The sequence below is a fragment of the Oryzias melastigma genome, linkage group LG15, assembly GCF_002922805.2.
Source record: "Oryzias melastigma strain HK-1 linkage group LG15, ASM292280v2, whole genome shotgun sequence".
NCBI classification, from domain to species: Eukaryota; Metazoa; Chordata; class Actinopteri; order Beloniformes; family Adrianichthyidae; genus Oryzias; species Oryzias melastigma.
The window spans coordinates 21,705,402-21,722,264 of record NC_050526.1 but is presented as its reverse complement, the minus strand read 5'-3'; the positions used below and the strand labels follow the sequence as shown (position 1 = coordinate 21,722,264).

General features: G+C 40.0%; 1 protein-coding gene across 2 annotated transcripts in view; it reads left to right on the top strand.

Annotated features, from left to right (window-relative positions):
- The window catches only part of tet1 (tet methylcytosine dioxygenase 1), a 35,333-nt gene extending 19,198 nt beyond the window's left edge, over nt 1–16,135 (top strand). For both annotated transcript variants that reach the window (XM_024297835.2, XM_024297834.2), the window contains exons 3-12: nt 4,781–6,863; nt 9,024–9,114; nt 10,215–10,308; nt 10,531–10,739; nt 10,827–10,977; nt 11,213–11,302; nt 12,145–12,282; nt 12,987–13,163; nt 13,234–13,378; nt 13,465–16,135. In XM_024297835.2, coding sequence (XP_024153603.1) covers nt 4,781–6,863; nt 9,024–9,114; nt 10,215–10,308; nt 10,531–10,739; nt 10,827–10,977; nt 11,213–11,302; nt 12,145–12,282; nt 12,987–13,163; nt 13,234–13,378; nt 13,465–14,393 — 4,107 coding nt within the window. In that variant the 3' untranslated portion in view covers nt 14,394–16,135. The remainder of the gene's footprint in view (nt 1–4,780; nt 6,864–9,023; nt 9,115–10,214; nt 10,309–10,530; nt 10,740–10,826; nt 10,978–11,212; nt 11,303–12,144; nt 12,283–12,986; nt 13,164–13,233; nt 13,379–13,464) is intronic.
- The last annotated feature ends 728 nt before the right edge of the window (nt 16,136–16,863 follow it).

The window sequence follows — 16,863 nt, the reverse complement described above, 5'->3', positions numbered from 1 at the left end:
GCTAGACTACGCTCTAAATGTGTTGCTTTTTTTTTTTATTTTTGTTAATTATTTGACACTTTTAAAGACTCACTGTAATGAAAATTGTGTTTTTTTTTACATGTTCTTGTTCCATTTTTTCTGAGAACATATACAAAGAAAATCCAACTTAATTTTTTTTTTCCTATTGTTGTGAATTAAGAGCAGACAAAAAAAATGCCATAGAAAAAACTTGTAGTTGTTACAAACTCCCTGCTCCGCTCCATTCTGATGCATAGATATCGTCTTCATGTCTAATGTTAGGTTGGGGCTGTACGCTAGCAGTAGAGAGTGTAAACAGATGGATGACGGGAAGTGGGGGCGGGCTCCACTTCAATATTTCCCAGGTGAATTTCTGATGAAAACAAACAAGAACCTATAAAGGCATTTCAACAGTTTCTTTTTAATGTGAAGTTCTTCGTGCTGCCGACAGACAGCTAAACAGCAGCTGCTAACTGCTACATGCTAGCTCTGTGATTTAACTCCTTAGGACCCGAGCTGTCCTTTGATATGCCTGTTTTATTTATCTCACAGAGAAATAAAAGTTAAGAAAATTAACTATTGTGGTAATAAAACCAAAAATATCTTAAGAACCTAAAAAAGAAGCACATAATCTTAAAAAAAACCATGAAAACTAATAATAATATCAGCTATTCATGAACATTCATGCTAAAACAAAGTCATCATTTATTTTTAAGAATTTTAAATGAGGACAGGAATCACATTTGGTTAAAATGTTCAATAGCTCTAAAGATATTAAAGCTAAAGTCACTAAACTTTCTCACATGACTAATTATCACTTATATAACAAGAAAATTGTATTTTTTTTCCTAGTTTATATTTGCTGTATTTTTAATTGTTTACTAAAGCTACTTCATAGAAGTGTTTTATTTAAGTTTATAATGATAAAAGAAGGTTAATGAAATATAAATAAGGGACAACATTAATCTGTTTATTTAATTTATTTTATGTTTTAAATGTGTTACAAAAGTATCGGATCGGGACTCGGTATCGGTAAATACACAAAATCAAAAGACTCGGAATCGGATCTTACCCAAAAAAACCTGATCGGGACATCCCTAACTAATTTAATAGGCGATTTGTCGACTAATTGATGACCATTCGACTATCAAAATAGTCAATGACTAATTTATTAGCTGATTAGCTGACTAAACGAAGAACAATCGACTATTAAAATAATCGACGAATAATTTAATAGCCAATTAGTCGTTACTTTTTATTATATAGAGTCAGAGTGTAGTAAAGTTGAACCAAGTTGTGAGCATTTAGCACCAAACAGGCCAATTTCTTAATATTTGAGTCTGTGAGACCAAAACTTTATTTTTTGTGAAAAATAGTTCCTTGTTTCCGATGGCGACCTGATTATTTTAATCTTGTTTTAATGACAGAACCAAATAAAGAACAGAGTCTGCAGGATTTAATGAAAAATGTAAAAAACTATCGCCTTAATTATTTATTTTTAGTTAGTTTAAAGCCAAATACATTAATTTGTGTGCTTTACATCCACTTTGCGGACGACCCAATTAGTGGACAAATCTGAAAAAATAAAAATAGTTATTTGACTATTAAAATAATCGTTTGTGGCAGCCCTAGTTGTGTATCAAATACAAAAAATTGCTTATTAGTTCCGAAAGTGTGTAAGAGTTTATGACTCGTCATTTGCACCCTGCTTCAGACAGTTAGTTTTTATGGAGGCTAATGCAACATAATCAAAGACAGAGATATTAGTATTATGTCAGCATTAGATCATGGACTCAGCAAAAGCAACAAGAAAGAGAGTTTTTTTTTTTTAGTCCTGGTGGGTTGAGCTTTAACGGCGGTGATGCTTAAACACAAAATCTTTAACTTACTGTAACTTTTCAACTGTTTAATCGATCAATGTCATTCCAGTAGATTGTGAAGGAGAAAAGCGGCGCCTGCGCCGCTTTTCTCCTTCACAATCTACTGGAATGACATTGATCGTGTTACCGCTTGAAAAATTACAGTAGATCAAAGAACACAAACACTGGAGCTCCGGTGTTAAAGGGTTAACCTCACTGTCATTCATGTTTTAGCTTAACAGCTGTCACATGTGTGTTGTCACAAGGCTCCATTCTTCCTCCACATGCTTCAGCCAAACTCACTATGACTTTTAAAAGCTGGATATTACACTATTATCATCATACACCGAACAGATGGTTTAGAATCCAATTCACTAATATTCTTGGCCACTATTTATATGTAAATGTTCTCGGCTCTAAGTTGAATAACAGTGATGTGTCAGTGCACTCTGAGTTTGTGTTTGTTTAAAACAGAGAGGGGAAAAAAGATGATCAGAACACATGCGATTGATCAACTCAAGTGTTTTCTGTTTGGTCTGTTAGTTCATAGGCATCTGGTTTATATCGAAAAAGCCTTTGCTGTTAGGAGGAGAGGTTTGGAACCAGAGGATCTCTTTTCCTCAGAGCAAAGGTTCATCTGGATGAGAAGAATGGAAGAAGCCGTCCAGTTAAAGACCCGATCGGATTATCTTTTGATCTATTGTAATCTATTGTAGTTCAGAGCAGGGAGCCTTTTATTTTCTGTTTTTTTCCAACTGTATTTTTGTCAGCTCTTGATTCACAGCAATTTAAATAAAGACATTTAATTTTAAGCTTAATTTTCTGTATATACTTCTGTCATTATCAGAAAAAAATGCCACAAGAACATGTTAAAAAACACCATAAACACTATTTTCATTGAAGTGGGTCTTAAAGGGGCCATACAATGATTTTCTTAAGTCTTTCAGAGTAAACTATATCCATGAATATGATCATATATTACCATTGGAACACTAAAAAATGAAATATTTATAGAATGTGAGTTATTTTGTGGAATCTTTTAATACCCAGACTTGATCTTTGAGGCTCCGCCTTTGGCATAGACAAAATGGTCATTGTTAATCGGTTCATTTTTGTGGTGAAATTCAGTCAAATTAATGCAGACAACACCAGATGAACATTTCAGGATTTATTGAAATGATGTCATATAATCTCAGTATCAAAAATCCTCTTTGCTTTCATGCGGATCCATTTACTTTTCTGCCATTGCTCAATAATCCACGTTAAAACCTACTCCCCCAATTCGTTGCTCCCTTCCCCACCAGTAAATACTCTTCTCCCTTCTCTACCAGTAAATAGTCTGCTCCCTTCCCCACCAGGAAATAGTCTTCTCCCTTTCTCCACCAGTAAATAGTCTGCTTCCTTCTCCACCATTAAATAGTCTGCTCCCTTCTCCACCAGTAAATACTCTTCTCCCTTCTCTACCAGTAAATAGTCTGCTCCCTTCCCCACCAGGAAATAGTCTTCTCCCTTTCTCCACAAGTAAATAGTCTGCTCCCTTCTCCACCATTAAATAGTCTGCTCCCTTCCCCACCAGTAAATACTCTTCTCCCTTCTCTACCAGTAAATAGTCTGCTCCCTTCCCCACCAGGAAATAGTTTTCTCCCTTTCTCCACCAGTAAATAGTCTGCTCCCTTCCCCACCAGGAAATAGTCTTCTCCCTTTCTCCACTAGTAAATAGTCTGCTCCCTTCCCCACCAGGAAATAGTCTTCTCCCTTTCTCCACCATTAAATAGTCTGCTCCCTTCCCCACCAGTAAATACTCTTCTCCCTTCTCTACCAGTAAATAGTCTGCTCCCTTCCCCACCAGGAAATAGTCTTCTCCCTTTCTCCACCAGTAAATAGTCTGCTCCCTTCCCCACCAGGAAATAGTCTTCTCCCTTTCTCCACCAGTAAATAGTCTGCTCCCTTCTCCACCATTAAATAGTCTGCTCCCTTCTCCACCATTATATAGTCTGCTCCCTTTCTCCACCAGTAAATAGTCTGCTCCCTTTCTCCTGCCGTCTTCCCAATATCCCTTGTCTGTTTACGCCATTCTTGGATACGTTTAGGATTCATCTCAACATGTTGTGAAGATTTCTCACCAGCCCATATTCTACTATGCCACCGCAACAAGTTTGAACGCTAAACCGAATGAGCGTTTCTTTGCCATCTGCAGACTCTTTCTGAAAGGGGCGGTCTCACTCTGTGACATCAGCACGTGAGAACCTGTTCGTCTTAATGGGTATGGGAGGGGCTGCTGAGAGCGCACTTTTTTAGAGGATTACACAGAAATGCCTGAACGGATCAAAATACCACTTTGGTGTTCTTCATAGTGAGGAATGAACAGTATAATACGCTTAAAAGCTCAAAAAAAATGTTTTTCATGGTATGGCCCCTTTAAATTGAAGAACAGAAACCCTCTGACATACTCAGAAATGAGAATCTCCACATATTTGGAAAAAAAGGACTCCAGAAGCCTTTGGATCATGAATGTACTGATATGAATAAAATGAACAAAAAAGTGAACTAATAGAACAAAAAAAGAAAGAAACACTGGTGTAATTCATTTTAGCACAACATCCTTGCAGAATGGCTGCTTAAGTTTTGTAGATCACACAGAATCCTTCTTGTTGGTTTTTAGCTCTCCAAAAAAAGAAGAGAAATCTTTATCAAAGACTCCGCTGTGGAATAATGTTATTCCTCTCTGTTTAGAGAAAGCAGTTGAATATTTGTATCCCGCAATGTTTTCCGTTGTCTCCAGAGAGGCTGTGGCACAACGCTGAGCGTGCTGGCAGGCCTTCTGTTGTGCCGTGTGGCTTGACTGTTTAGTCAGTTGACTCACTGTTTACTACCGGATCTGGTTGAGTCATCTCTCGTTTCTCTCTGCTTCTGCGTCTCAGGTGATTCCAGAAAGTGGGTCGGTAAATGGCAAAAGCAAGGCACAGATGGAGGACACCCACATGGCAGCAGAGGAGGATGAGGGGGAGGAAGGCCACATACCTCAAACCACCGCCGTCTCCCCGTCCCTCATCCACAACCTTGCCTCGGACCTCGGCGGACGACCAGCACTTATTAAAAGTGAGCCCGGCTTGGAGCGGACCAGCTTTGCACTTCATCGACGTTTAAGCTCTTTCTCGAATGTTCAGAATGGTTCTGCAGAGAACCTGCTAAAAGCTAACGGTGCTAATCTAACCAGAGGGCCTGACCTGAAATCTGCATGTTATAGAACTTTAGAGCCTAAAAGATCTTGTGAGAATGGACCCAAGAATCCAGCGGATGACATGTTGGTTCCGCTGAAGAAGATCAAACAGGAGGAGCCGTGGGTGTGGATCACCGAGCAAGCCGCCCCACGGCTGAGAGAAGACGACCACATCTGCGAAGACCCTTTGTCTACTCTAGCGGCCGTAGTCTGTTTGTCGGTCACAGAGAGGAGAGGTCTGGAGGAAAAACTCTCCAGCCGGCGGTCTTCCATTCTTCGCTCCATCAAAACAGAACCTCCAGATTTGCACTTTGTCAAAAAAGAGGACTTAGACGACGACGACTGGTGTCAGAAAAGCACTCCTTTAAACTCGCAGAGGACCGTAAAATGTGAACCCTCTCCAAATGTCCTGTTACCAAGCGTGCAGTATTTGGCAGAAAGGAGAAACCTTAGTTTTGATCAGGCCGTGGCTATAGAGGCCTTAACTCAACTGGCAGCTATACCTCAAAGCGCCCAAGGTGCCGTCAAAACTGAAAATCGTCACATTTCCACGGCAAATACAGCCCTGCAGGAAGCTAAACCGATGTCAGCTATTTGCTACAACAAAGTCTCAGTTATCAGCTCACCGCTTCACCAGATGTCGGTCATACGCCCCCCTGTGGCCAGGCAGGGAAATGTTATCCAGTGCTCCCGGGGGTTAAACCCTGACACAAAGATTCAGGTGCCAGACCGGTTGGAGAAAATCTCCAGAGATAAAGCAGCCTTCAGGTTGGGGGAGCGAGGTAACGCCTCCCACCCCACCAGGTTAGACTCCAGCCAGACAAAGTTCAGTTCTGCTCAGTTCAGTCAGGTGGACGGTGCCAGGATTCAGAACAAAGGTGCAAGGAACAGCGATGAGGAGGAAGTGGCAGCTCAACTTGCCGACCTCGCTTTCATCATCCAGTCGCGCCACAATCAACAATCGGAGAACAACCCTCCGAAGGGAACGCCAGTGTCCGCCATCAAGTACAACAACAACCACAAGTTACAGCACCAGCCTCTCAGTCAGAAAAACCCTCTGGCAAAAAAGCAAAAGTCCACGCCCTCCAAGCCCAGGAAGAGGAAAAGCGATGGGTCGCAGGAACCGCACAACCGAAGGACTCCCCTCTCAAAGCGCATGCCAAATGGCGAGATCCCCCACAAGGGTAAAGGTCACAAGAGCCAAGGGAAATCAGGCCCTCACCTCAAGAATAACCTGTTTCTGCCTCAGGCTCAGATTGATCTGAAGAAATACGTAGCGGCAACTCAGGAGGAACCGGCCAGTCTCTTCGGGCAGAACTTAAGCACTCTAACAAAAACCAATCACAACAGTGGTCAAGAAAACCAGCCGTGGTCCTTCTCTAACGGCCCACTTCACAAACACAACCCATGCAATGGTTATGCTGCAGGACCAGAAGATGTCTTATCTCAGGTAGGAAAGCCCTGTGAGGGGCTGCAGAACACCAGCGTAGAATTTCCCAGCCTCTCGACGGGCCACCATAGCTGGGCTAACGGATTCTCAGGGGCTCCTCAGTCTCCTCCTCCAAGCCAGCAGAGCTACTACAAGCTGGAGAAGTCAGGACCCATAGCTGTCTTGACCACTGCTACCGATGGGGTTCAGTGCCCCTCTGCAGAATCCACTCCAACCAAGAACAGCGTCAACAACTTTCTAGAGTCTCCCATGAGTTATCTGGATACTCCTACCAAGAACCTGATCAACACCCCTTCCAAAAAACTGGCTGATCTTCCATCCTGTCAGTGTGTGGGTGAGTTGCTTTTGGCTCTTTCTTGAAGGCAATTATTTAGGGCTGGTTTTTCGATTTTTATTTTTCATTTTTTTTATTTCGATCCTCTCAATTCAATTTTGAGTTTACACATTTAGACACATTTGTTTAGAAATACATTGATAATCTACTCTATGTTTTAAATATATGTATATTGATCTGATACATTTCACATACTGGAAAATGTATTAGTGAAATAATGAGGTTGTTAATAGCATACAGTGTTACATGGATTCTCAAACTGAGAAGGTCCAACAATTGTTCTGTTTCTCCTGGAGGGCATTTCAGTTTGGCCACTAGGTGGTGATTGCGCTATAGCAGTACTTTTTACAAGAAGAAGAAGAAAGTATGGATAAAAAATGTGCTTTAGACCACAAGTGGTTACTTTAAAAAATATATTTCCTTAAAAGATTTTGAAAAAGTCCTACTAGTGAGTTATAAAGATGTTTATTTAGAATGCAATGTATGCTTATGTTGACCAAGTGTTAGCATTAGCCATTCTATGGGAAATTCCATTAAACGTTAGAATCAAGCTAGCGGACTTTAGATTTATGTGCTACATCGATCTATATTTTTATGAATTGATTATTGATCTATTAAGCTTAGATTGATTCAAATCGATTAATCGATTTTATCAAGCCAGCCCTACAAATATTTGCATGCAGAGACGCATATAGTGTCCCAGCCAGCGAGAGCAAGTTGGTGGTTTAAAAGTTGGTTTGTCTATATTGGCCTAATTGGACACTCAGTTGGTAGGTTCGCAATGCTATCCAGCCACCTGGTGGACAGCGGAGCTCGCTACAGCAGAGCTTCCTGTCAGGTCAATACAGCGGTACTCGCTAGCTTGCTGAAGAGGGGCTCACTAGCATGCTACAGTGGAACTCGCTAGCAAGCTGGAGTGGAACTTACTTCAGCGGAGCTCACTAGCATGCTACAGAGGAGCTCGCTAGCATGCTGCAGAGCAACTTGCTAGCATGCCACAGTGGAGCTCGCTAGCAAGCTGGAGTGGAACTTGCTAGCATGCTACAGCAGAGCTCACTAGCTGGCTAAAGAAGATCTCACTAGCGTGCTACAGCAAAGCTTGCTAGCTCGCTACAGCATAGCTCGCTTGGTTGATACAACGGAACTCACCAGCTTGCTGTAGAGGAGCTTGCTAGAATATCACAGTGGAGCTCAGTAGCATGCTACAGAGGAGCTTGCTAGCTCTCAAGAGCGGAATTTGATAGCATGCTACAGTGGAGCTCACTAACATGCTGCAGTGGAGCTCACTAGCATGTTACAGAGGAGCTTGCTAGCATGCTACGTCAAAGCTCACTTGCTGGCTAAAAAAGAGCTGATTATCATGCTACAGCAGAGCTCGCTAACACGCTAAGCTTTCCACCAGACGGCTGTGTAGCATAGTGAGCTAACCCACTAAGTTCTTAAATAAGTCAATGTGGGCAAGCACAGCTGGGGCCACCACAGAAACTGCAGACAAACAGTCAGGGCCCACATTTTCTGCCCACTTTCAAATCACATGGGGCCCACTTGCCCTTGCTGGCTGGGGTCCTGTCTTAACCAAAAATGTTTCATGTTTTAATGGAGCTCTTGAAAGTCCCAGTCCAATTATATTTTGATCTATTTTCAAAGTTGTGTTTTGATTATGATTTTACCGTTTTTTTGCCAATAGTTAAAAACATATATATAATATAATATAATATAATATAATATAATATAATATAATATAATATAATATAATATAATATAATATAATATAATATAATATAATATATAGCAGCAGGAGCTTATTAGAAACTTGCCTCTGAGTAAGTAAGCCTTCACTGATATCCCATCATCCCTTTGCTTACACGCTCTCCTGCTAGCTTACAGCCCCTCAGAATGTCAAGCTAACATTAGTAGGTGCAACAAAAGTGGGAACACTTAGATAGATTAAAGATTGAGAGGTGATCGAAGTGGGTCTTTAATATATAAAGGCACTTTAAGCAATTGCAATTTTGAAGGTGGTTGTCTTGTGTTTGACCCCTTAATGCCTTTAAAAAAAAAAACTATACCTGAGCACTGTTTTAGCAAAACTATCCCAGTCAGCATCAATGCTCCTTCATTATCCATCCACTTACTTGTGGTTTGTTTTGCTTTCCACAGACCAAATCATCGAAAAGGAGGAGGGCCCTTACTACACCCATCTCGGGGCAGGACCCAGTGTTGCTGCAGTGAGAGAAATGATGGAAAACAGGTTAGTGTGGGGCTGTTTATCGCCTGGATGTGTGGGTGCTTCGGCAGCAAAAACATGCCGAGATCTTCACAAAACGTCTGTAACCACACTCTGGGTGGGTTGGGGTGCGGTTGTAGCCACTCTAATTAAAAGGAGACATTGGTGAGGTCACTCAAGACACACCTTTTGTCTCACATGTACACACAAGACACGCTGCAGGCTGTAACAAGAAACCACCACATCCAAGGGGCCACTGAACCGAGCTTTTTTAAAATTCATTTCTACCATTATCTGTGACAGCAGGTTTTAACACCTTTATCTATTGCAATGCTAAGATATTTTTCCATTGACAGTGACTGCATTTTTATTCATACAGTATTTTTTTATGTTTTTTATCAAATAATAAATTTTGAAACTTTCGATTGAACCCTGAATCTGTTTGACCCTGAAAATTAGGATTATTCTAATCCCAGCCTCACTAAAACTGAATTCTCATCTATTTACAGACACATATTGAAAAACGGGAAAAAATGGTCACAAAATTCTCAAATATGAATCATTTTCAAACTGAGTTTATTCTCGGTATCAAAAGAAAGTGTTTGAAATCAGAATATGTGGTTACAGACACATTCTCTATGATGCTGAATGCAGTGTTGAGAGGCAGATTGACACATTTTGAAGCTCAGATCAAACAGATTAACAGACTCAAGGATGGGCAGATAAGTGAGTCAAAACGTTTGATAACATGACTTTTTCTAGCAAATTGACTGTTAGTTGAACGGAAAATGAACATTTTAGTCAAACTGAAATCAGACAAACGTCATTTGAAGTCACAGAGACAAAATATTCGAGAGATGAATGGCGTCTGTATCGATAAATTTAGGTCCAAATTAGCTGAATAAATACTGAAAACTGCAGTTTTTAGTCAATTTATTCCAGTTGTGAATTTAATCAGTTTTTCTTAATTGAATCCTAATTTGCCTAAAGCTGAGATACACTGAGCAAATTTAAAAAATTTAAAAAAAATCATCTGATGCTGTTTTTGTGCTTGTCAAGCTTAATTATTCAAAAAGGATCTTGATTGTGGATGTAATGTAATCCCATTAATGACTGTTTTGCAGGTATGGTGCCAAAGGAAATGCAATAAGGGTTGAAGTGGTTGTTTACACTGGGAAAGAAGGCAGGAGCTCCCAGGGTTGCCCGATTGCTAAATGGGTATGTCTTTGGTTCTCTCTTCAACTTAAGAGTTTAAAATAGTTTTTTACTTACACTTTTTCTCCAGCCTTGTTTGAAGTAGACAGTTTAAATCCTGTGGTATTGTTTTGACAGAAATGCTTGTGTTTGCTGTGTGTGGTTCAGTGCTGTGGTCCGTCTGTCATTTGTCTGTGATGACCTACTTGTTATTCTATGTAAATGTACGCAAAAACCATCTGACAGGTGATCAGGCGCGGCAGCGAGGAGGAGAAGCTGCTGTGCTTGGTGCGCCAGAGGCCGGGTCACTCCTGTGACAGCGCCGTGTTGGTCATCCTCATCTTGGCCTGGGAGGGAATCCCTCGGCCCGTGGCGGACCACCTTTACCGGGAGCTCACAGACACCCTCTTTAAGTACGGCTCTCCAACCAGTCGGCGCTGTGCACTTAATGAAGAGTGAGTGCTTCTTGTTCTGTCTTTCATTTCCACTCCAACCCAAATTGGCGATATAGTTTGTAATCTCCTCCTGCTTCCTGCCTGCAGTCGCACGTGTGCGTGTCAAGGGTTGGACCCGGACACTTGCGGAGCCTCCTTTTCCTTCGGCTGCTCCTGGAGTATGTATTTCAATGGCTGTAAATTTGCTCGCAGCAAAGTGCCCCGCAAGTTTCGCCTTCATGGAGACTTTCCAGAGCAGGTGAGAAGTATTCTTATTTTCCTTTTATTTAAGGAGTTCACTCCTCATACTAAAGAAAATAATATTATGCTGTAATAATTAACAACTTGCTCTTTACTTTAAGTTCTTAAAATGTGTTTAACTGTAACTGCCTTTTAATGTGGTTTAAAAAAGAAACCTTTTTTTAATGTTGGCCCCCTAGTGGTGACACAATCCTACTGCAGTTTGCAAATTAAAATCCTGATGATCTTTTTAGGAAGAAAAGATAGAACGCAATCTCCAGAGTCTGGCCACTGACCTTGCACCGCTCTACAAAAAACTGGCCCCACAGGCTTTCCAGAACCAGGTATGAAGCATCACCTCTTTTCAAATAAGAATATTTCTCTTTTCACGTTTTTAGATTTGTCTTATGAACATTCGCTCCTTACAACTGTGGTCCCCAACCCCTAGAGAAAAAAACCTGCATTTTGTTTTTGTTTGTTTTATTTACAATCTGATTCTGGAGGAAGTTTTATTTTGAAAAACTATTGGGTTCTCCCCACCGAATCTGATTCATTCTTGATATGTCAAGTCGCTCAGTTTCCTCTTGACAAATCCATCATTTATTTTCTTAAGCCCAAAGCTAACAAAGTAAAAAAAAACATATTTGGAAACCTTCTTTTTGCAGAAAAGAGTCAATGAAGAAACAGAAGAAGAACCTTCAACTTCAACATAAAAAATAGCTACATTTAAAAGACAAAATAAGGAGTTTTTACTCCAAATATGGATTTATTGCGTCAGTTGTTCCCACACACCATAATAATAATACATAATATTACAAGGATATTGCTAATAAAGTTGCTCAAATGTTGGATTCACCTCTTTGAATATATTTTGAAAATACCAGTTTTAGTGACCTTTTTTTCTGTTTGTATTTATCTGTTTCACCTTGAAAGTCAGACAAGGCAGAAGTTGGCTTCTGACTTTTCCGCTTCTGACAAAATATAGAGCAAACAAAATTTAAATCGGCTGTAGATATTTTACAGAGATAAATTTTGACCTTAAACCGGTCCATGGCTTGAAAAAGGCCACGATCCAGCAATTAATTATGAGACTCGATAATGTGCTTTCCTCAAACTAGCAAATAATAAATGTATTTTCTATCTTTTTAACAGCAAAACTCAGTTTCGGTTCCTTTTCTCCTCTCAGGTAGAGCAAGAGGTGGCGGGGAGCGACTGCCGTCTGGGCAGAAAGGAGGGTCGTCCCTTTTCTGGAGTCACAGCGTGTGTGGATTTTTGCGCCCATGCTCACAAGGACACTAGCAACATGAACAATGGCAGCACTGTGGTGAGCAAGCCGCCGGTCTCACAGATTTCAGAGAAAAATGACTTATTGCCAAAGAATTCAGTGCAGTAGAGTTTCCATTTGGATTATTTTAACCTGACCGCATGGGATTTCTTTTTTCCTTTCAGTTTTTTGTTTATGTCCAAGATGAAGTAAATGTTGCCACTGCTGAACAGTCAGAGCAGAAATGTTGCTTTTATATTTGTCACTTTACAATATATATATATATATATATATACATACTGTATATGTATACATATACATATAGTATATGTGTATATATACATATATGTGTGTGTATACACGTGTGTATATGTATATATATATATATATATATATATATATATATATATATATATATATATATATATATATATATATATATATATATATGCAGTATACAGTATACAGTACAAAATACCAACATTTCAAGAAAAATTGTCCTATTTTAGTTTTTGCTAGAAAAAAATTTGAGCGTGACAAAATCTTTCTTAGTGTCTAAAATAAGGATTCTGCGTAGGATTATTTTCTTTCCTCAGAATTTTTTGCTTATTTAAGGATTTTTTTTATTTTATCTTTAAAAATGTTTGACTTATATCTAGGAGCCATGTTTTTGCAGTGCACCACTCAAAGACAAATAATTCACATTTCCATGCAGTTTCTTGATTAAAAATTCTCACCTTTTGTGTTCTCGTGTTTTTTCCCAGGTTTGCACTCTAACAAAGGAAGATAATCGCGCGGTGCGTAATATTCCTGAGGACGAGCAGCTCCATGTACTGCCACTTTATAAGGTCTCTGACACGGATGAGTTTGGGATGGTTGAGGGCCAGTGGGCCAAAATCCAAAGTGGTGCTCTGCAGGTTCTGTCCGCTTTTCCTCGAGAGGTGAGAACAACTTTTTGTAGTTTATTGTTATAATTGAGATATATTTAAAAAGGACTTTAAACATGTTCAGGTGCGTCTTCTGGCTGAGCCTGTGAAATCGGCTCGTAAGATCAGACAAGAGGCTCGTCTGAAGGCCCAAGCGGAGAGGATGGAGAAGAAGCTCGGGATGAGCTCTCCCAGTCCAGCCAAAGTAAAAACGGAGATTGCCAGCAAAGGTACAAATCTCTATTAGTGTTGTTTTAAGGATTTATGTTGAAATTAACTTTTTTTTTTGTAATCTTGCCATGTTTTACCAAAAAAGACTACTACAGCGCCTACAGACTACCAGCCGGACCTTCTCCTGAAAAGGCAACCCCAGAGATGAGTCAAACCAGCGCTTACAGCCAAGGCACCAGCAGCTACTCCACCTCAGGGGTTCCTCCACAAAGGGGCGTCATCTCATCCAACCACCTCCAGTTCGGGCAGAATGGTTCAGTTCTCAACTGTAGGATAATGGGTGACCCAATGAACGGTCATTGTGAGCTGGGTACACCAGTAGAACATTTGATTCCCACCCAAAACGATTACCTTTTTAAAACTGAGCCCAACAAGGTGCACTGCTCTCCTCTGGACAGACCCCCCCCTCCTTCGTCCTTCTCCCCCAGACCTACCTCTGAGGGTCTCTTCAGCAGACTCAATGGACTTCACGGGGCAGTAGGAGAAGTCAGAGGTTTACCTCCCCCACAACCGACTCCCCCAGTTGAAGCGGAGCATTTGAAGCAAGAGGAAGTGTGGTCAGACAGTGAGCACAATTTCTTGGACAGTGACATCGGCGGGGTCGCTGTGGCGCCGTCACACGGCTCCATCCTGATCGAATGTGCACGGCGGGAACTCCACGCCACCACCCCCATCCTCAGGCCGAACCGCAGCCACCCCACCCGCATCTCCCTGGTCTTTTACCAGCACAAGTCCCTCAACGAGCCAGGCCACGGGATGGCTATGTGGGACGCCAAAATGGCCAAGCGAGAGCGGGACCGGGAGGAAGAGGCCGAGAGGTCAAGAATGGAGGCCGGCCTGAGCAAAGACGGGAAGGACGGTAAGGAGGGGGGAGAAGACGACGCATGTGAGGCGGCGAGGAGGATCATGAATGTCCCGACCCGTCAGGCGTGGACTCTTCCGAGGGACGGCGTCATCACTGTGTCTCCGTATGCTCTTACTCAAGTGACGGGCCCTTACAACCGCTGGACCTAATCAGCAACTCAGAGCTCCCACGCCGTGTGCTTCTGCCTTACCTCACTCAACTCTCATTTTGATGTCGACTTCATCGTGCTTTTCTAAAAACCTGTCGTCCGTCTGGCGACTAAAGCTCGTTTGCTTTTAACTGTGACTTTCGGTGTTGGTTTTCATCGTAAACAGATGGTGCTTTGAAAAGTTTAATTTTAAACTGGTTTTATACACTTAAGAACAAAAAAAAAAAAGATGTGATTATTTATTCTAATCATGAAAATTTCTATTTAATTTCTGGTATAAGCCTGTTTACTGCAAGATTTTTATGGTAATCTGTACAGTGAGAGTTTACTTTTTATTTCAGCCGATAGTTCTCCTATCATGAAACATTTGGCTTTTTCCTTTGGTGCCATTCTCACTGTCATCTCTAATTGCATTAATATTCTTCATATATTTACTACGAATTGTGACATGTAGCATTATGCTTTTCCTTTTGCTGTTTCTGACTTGGTGATTTATGGTTTGTTCTTCAACATCTGGATCTTCTTATTCACAGATTTTTACCGCATTTTTAAGAAGCACTTTTTTTAACTTTTTAATGAACTAGTTCGGAACAATATAAACTTCTATTTAAGTCAACTTTGGCATCTGTTATTTTAACAGTATTTTGTTTCTACATCTTTGATACGGATCAGAATCATGAAATTAAAAACTTGAGCGTAATCTTTACATGCTGCAAAAAACAAAGAGCTCAACACTTTCGCACTTAACTGATTACTAAACTCCTGGAGTTTTTCATAGATACTCTCTGTAAATTCCACTTGGTGCTACAGGAGCCTGTTTTTGTTGTCTTATCGGACAAAAGTCGGCCTTTTTCTGCTCAAACTCTGGAAATGAACACCAATGGAACTCTTCCCTGTGTTGCCTCATGTTTGTGTTACGTTGCCGAACCACTCACTGAAAAGATTACTGATGATGAGTGCACAGATCACATGAGGACTTTGTTTACAGATGCAGGGTTACAGGGTTTAAATGAATCAGGAATCTAAATAAGCGAAACTCTTCAATTTAAAGGACAACATTTTAGCACACTTTCACTCACACTAACACTGATGGCATCCCGGTTTCTGTACAACTTTTATATTTGCTTTTTGGTGCTAATAGGAGAAAATGTAAAAGTACAGAAACTTTTTCTTTTTTTTATATCACACTGATGGTGCTTTTCTTAGAAATCACTCTTTTGTCATATAATCATTTCTGTGGATCAGACTGAGATGCAAAAGCCAGGATGCTTGTTAAGTGCCAGAATAAACCACATCCTTGTGGCATTGATCCTGAGTTCAAGTGTCTTCCACAGTCTTTCTGTAATAAAAAAAAATCATAACATCCTACGTGCAAAAGAAGTGAATGTAAACTGTTTCAAATTTGCAAAGACGTGTTTATGAGCAGCACACCGTGAAACTGAAGTAGTGTGTTTCTTTTCTATAGCCTTTGAGAATCCACGTGGAACATTTTTAGAAGGAGTAAACATCGAGCACCAGCATTCAGAAACTGTAAATATGTATGTGAACCACATTGTTTTTACTGTATTGGTGTTTAGATGATGGGTGGTCTCTGTTTGTTTGTTTTTTAAACTCAATTACTGTATGTTGCTGAAAGTATTTCCAGTTTAGACTTGAGAAGAGACACATTTTAGCATTCCTTTTGTGGATGGCTGATCTCTTTTGGGATTGTTAAATAAAGTCATATTTATATTTTGGACCTGATCATGATTTCCTGTTTCTCAACTTTGAATTTTCCACACTAACTGTAATTGCTGCAGAAGTCATTGCGAAAGAAGCTGTTCTTGCTGGTGGAGGCTACAACAGTTTCAAGTTCAAAAGTATTTATTTCAGAGATATGAAAAAAACGTATGTATAGCAGCAAAATAAAAAAAACTGCAAGGGAGTGAGAAGAAGAAATATCTTATAAATTCTTATCTCATACTTTATGTCATTAATACTTCTAAGCCCAGTACACCTAAAGTCAAAGGTAGCCAAAAAGATCATTATATTACAACTACACATGTACACACGTAACTCTCATTCCCAAAAACACCCAAATGTACAACAATTTCATTTTTGTTTCTTTATCTTATTGAGCTTTAACTTGTCAACAATGTATTTTCTATTTTTTTTTCTTATTATCTGGGAAACTGGTTTTTATATAAAACAAATTACTTAAACTGAACTATAATTCAACTATAAATTAATAAATTAAAGTAACTTTTAAGCAGTTTTTGTCTAAAAAAATGTTTTCATGGAGAACCAATTTATGGTGAAACAGTACAGCATTTGTCAAGTCAAGATTGATATTATTTTCCACAAAAATCACATAGGAAGTATAAAAATATGTCATATAGAAAGGATCAAGTGTGGATTATCTTACAAACCAAATTTGAATAGTATTTGGTCATTTTTATTGGACAAATTATAAATATTATGCACTTTTATTG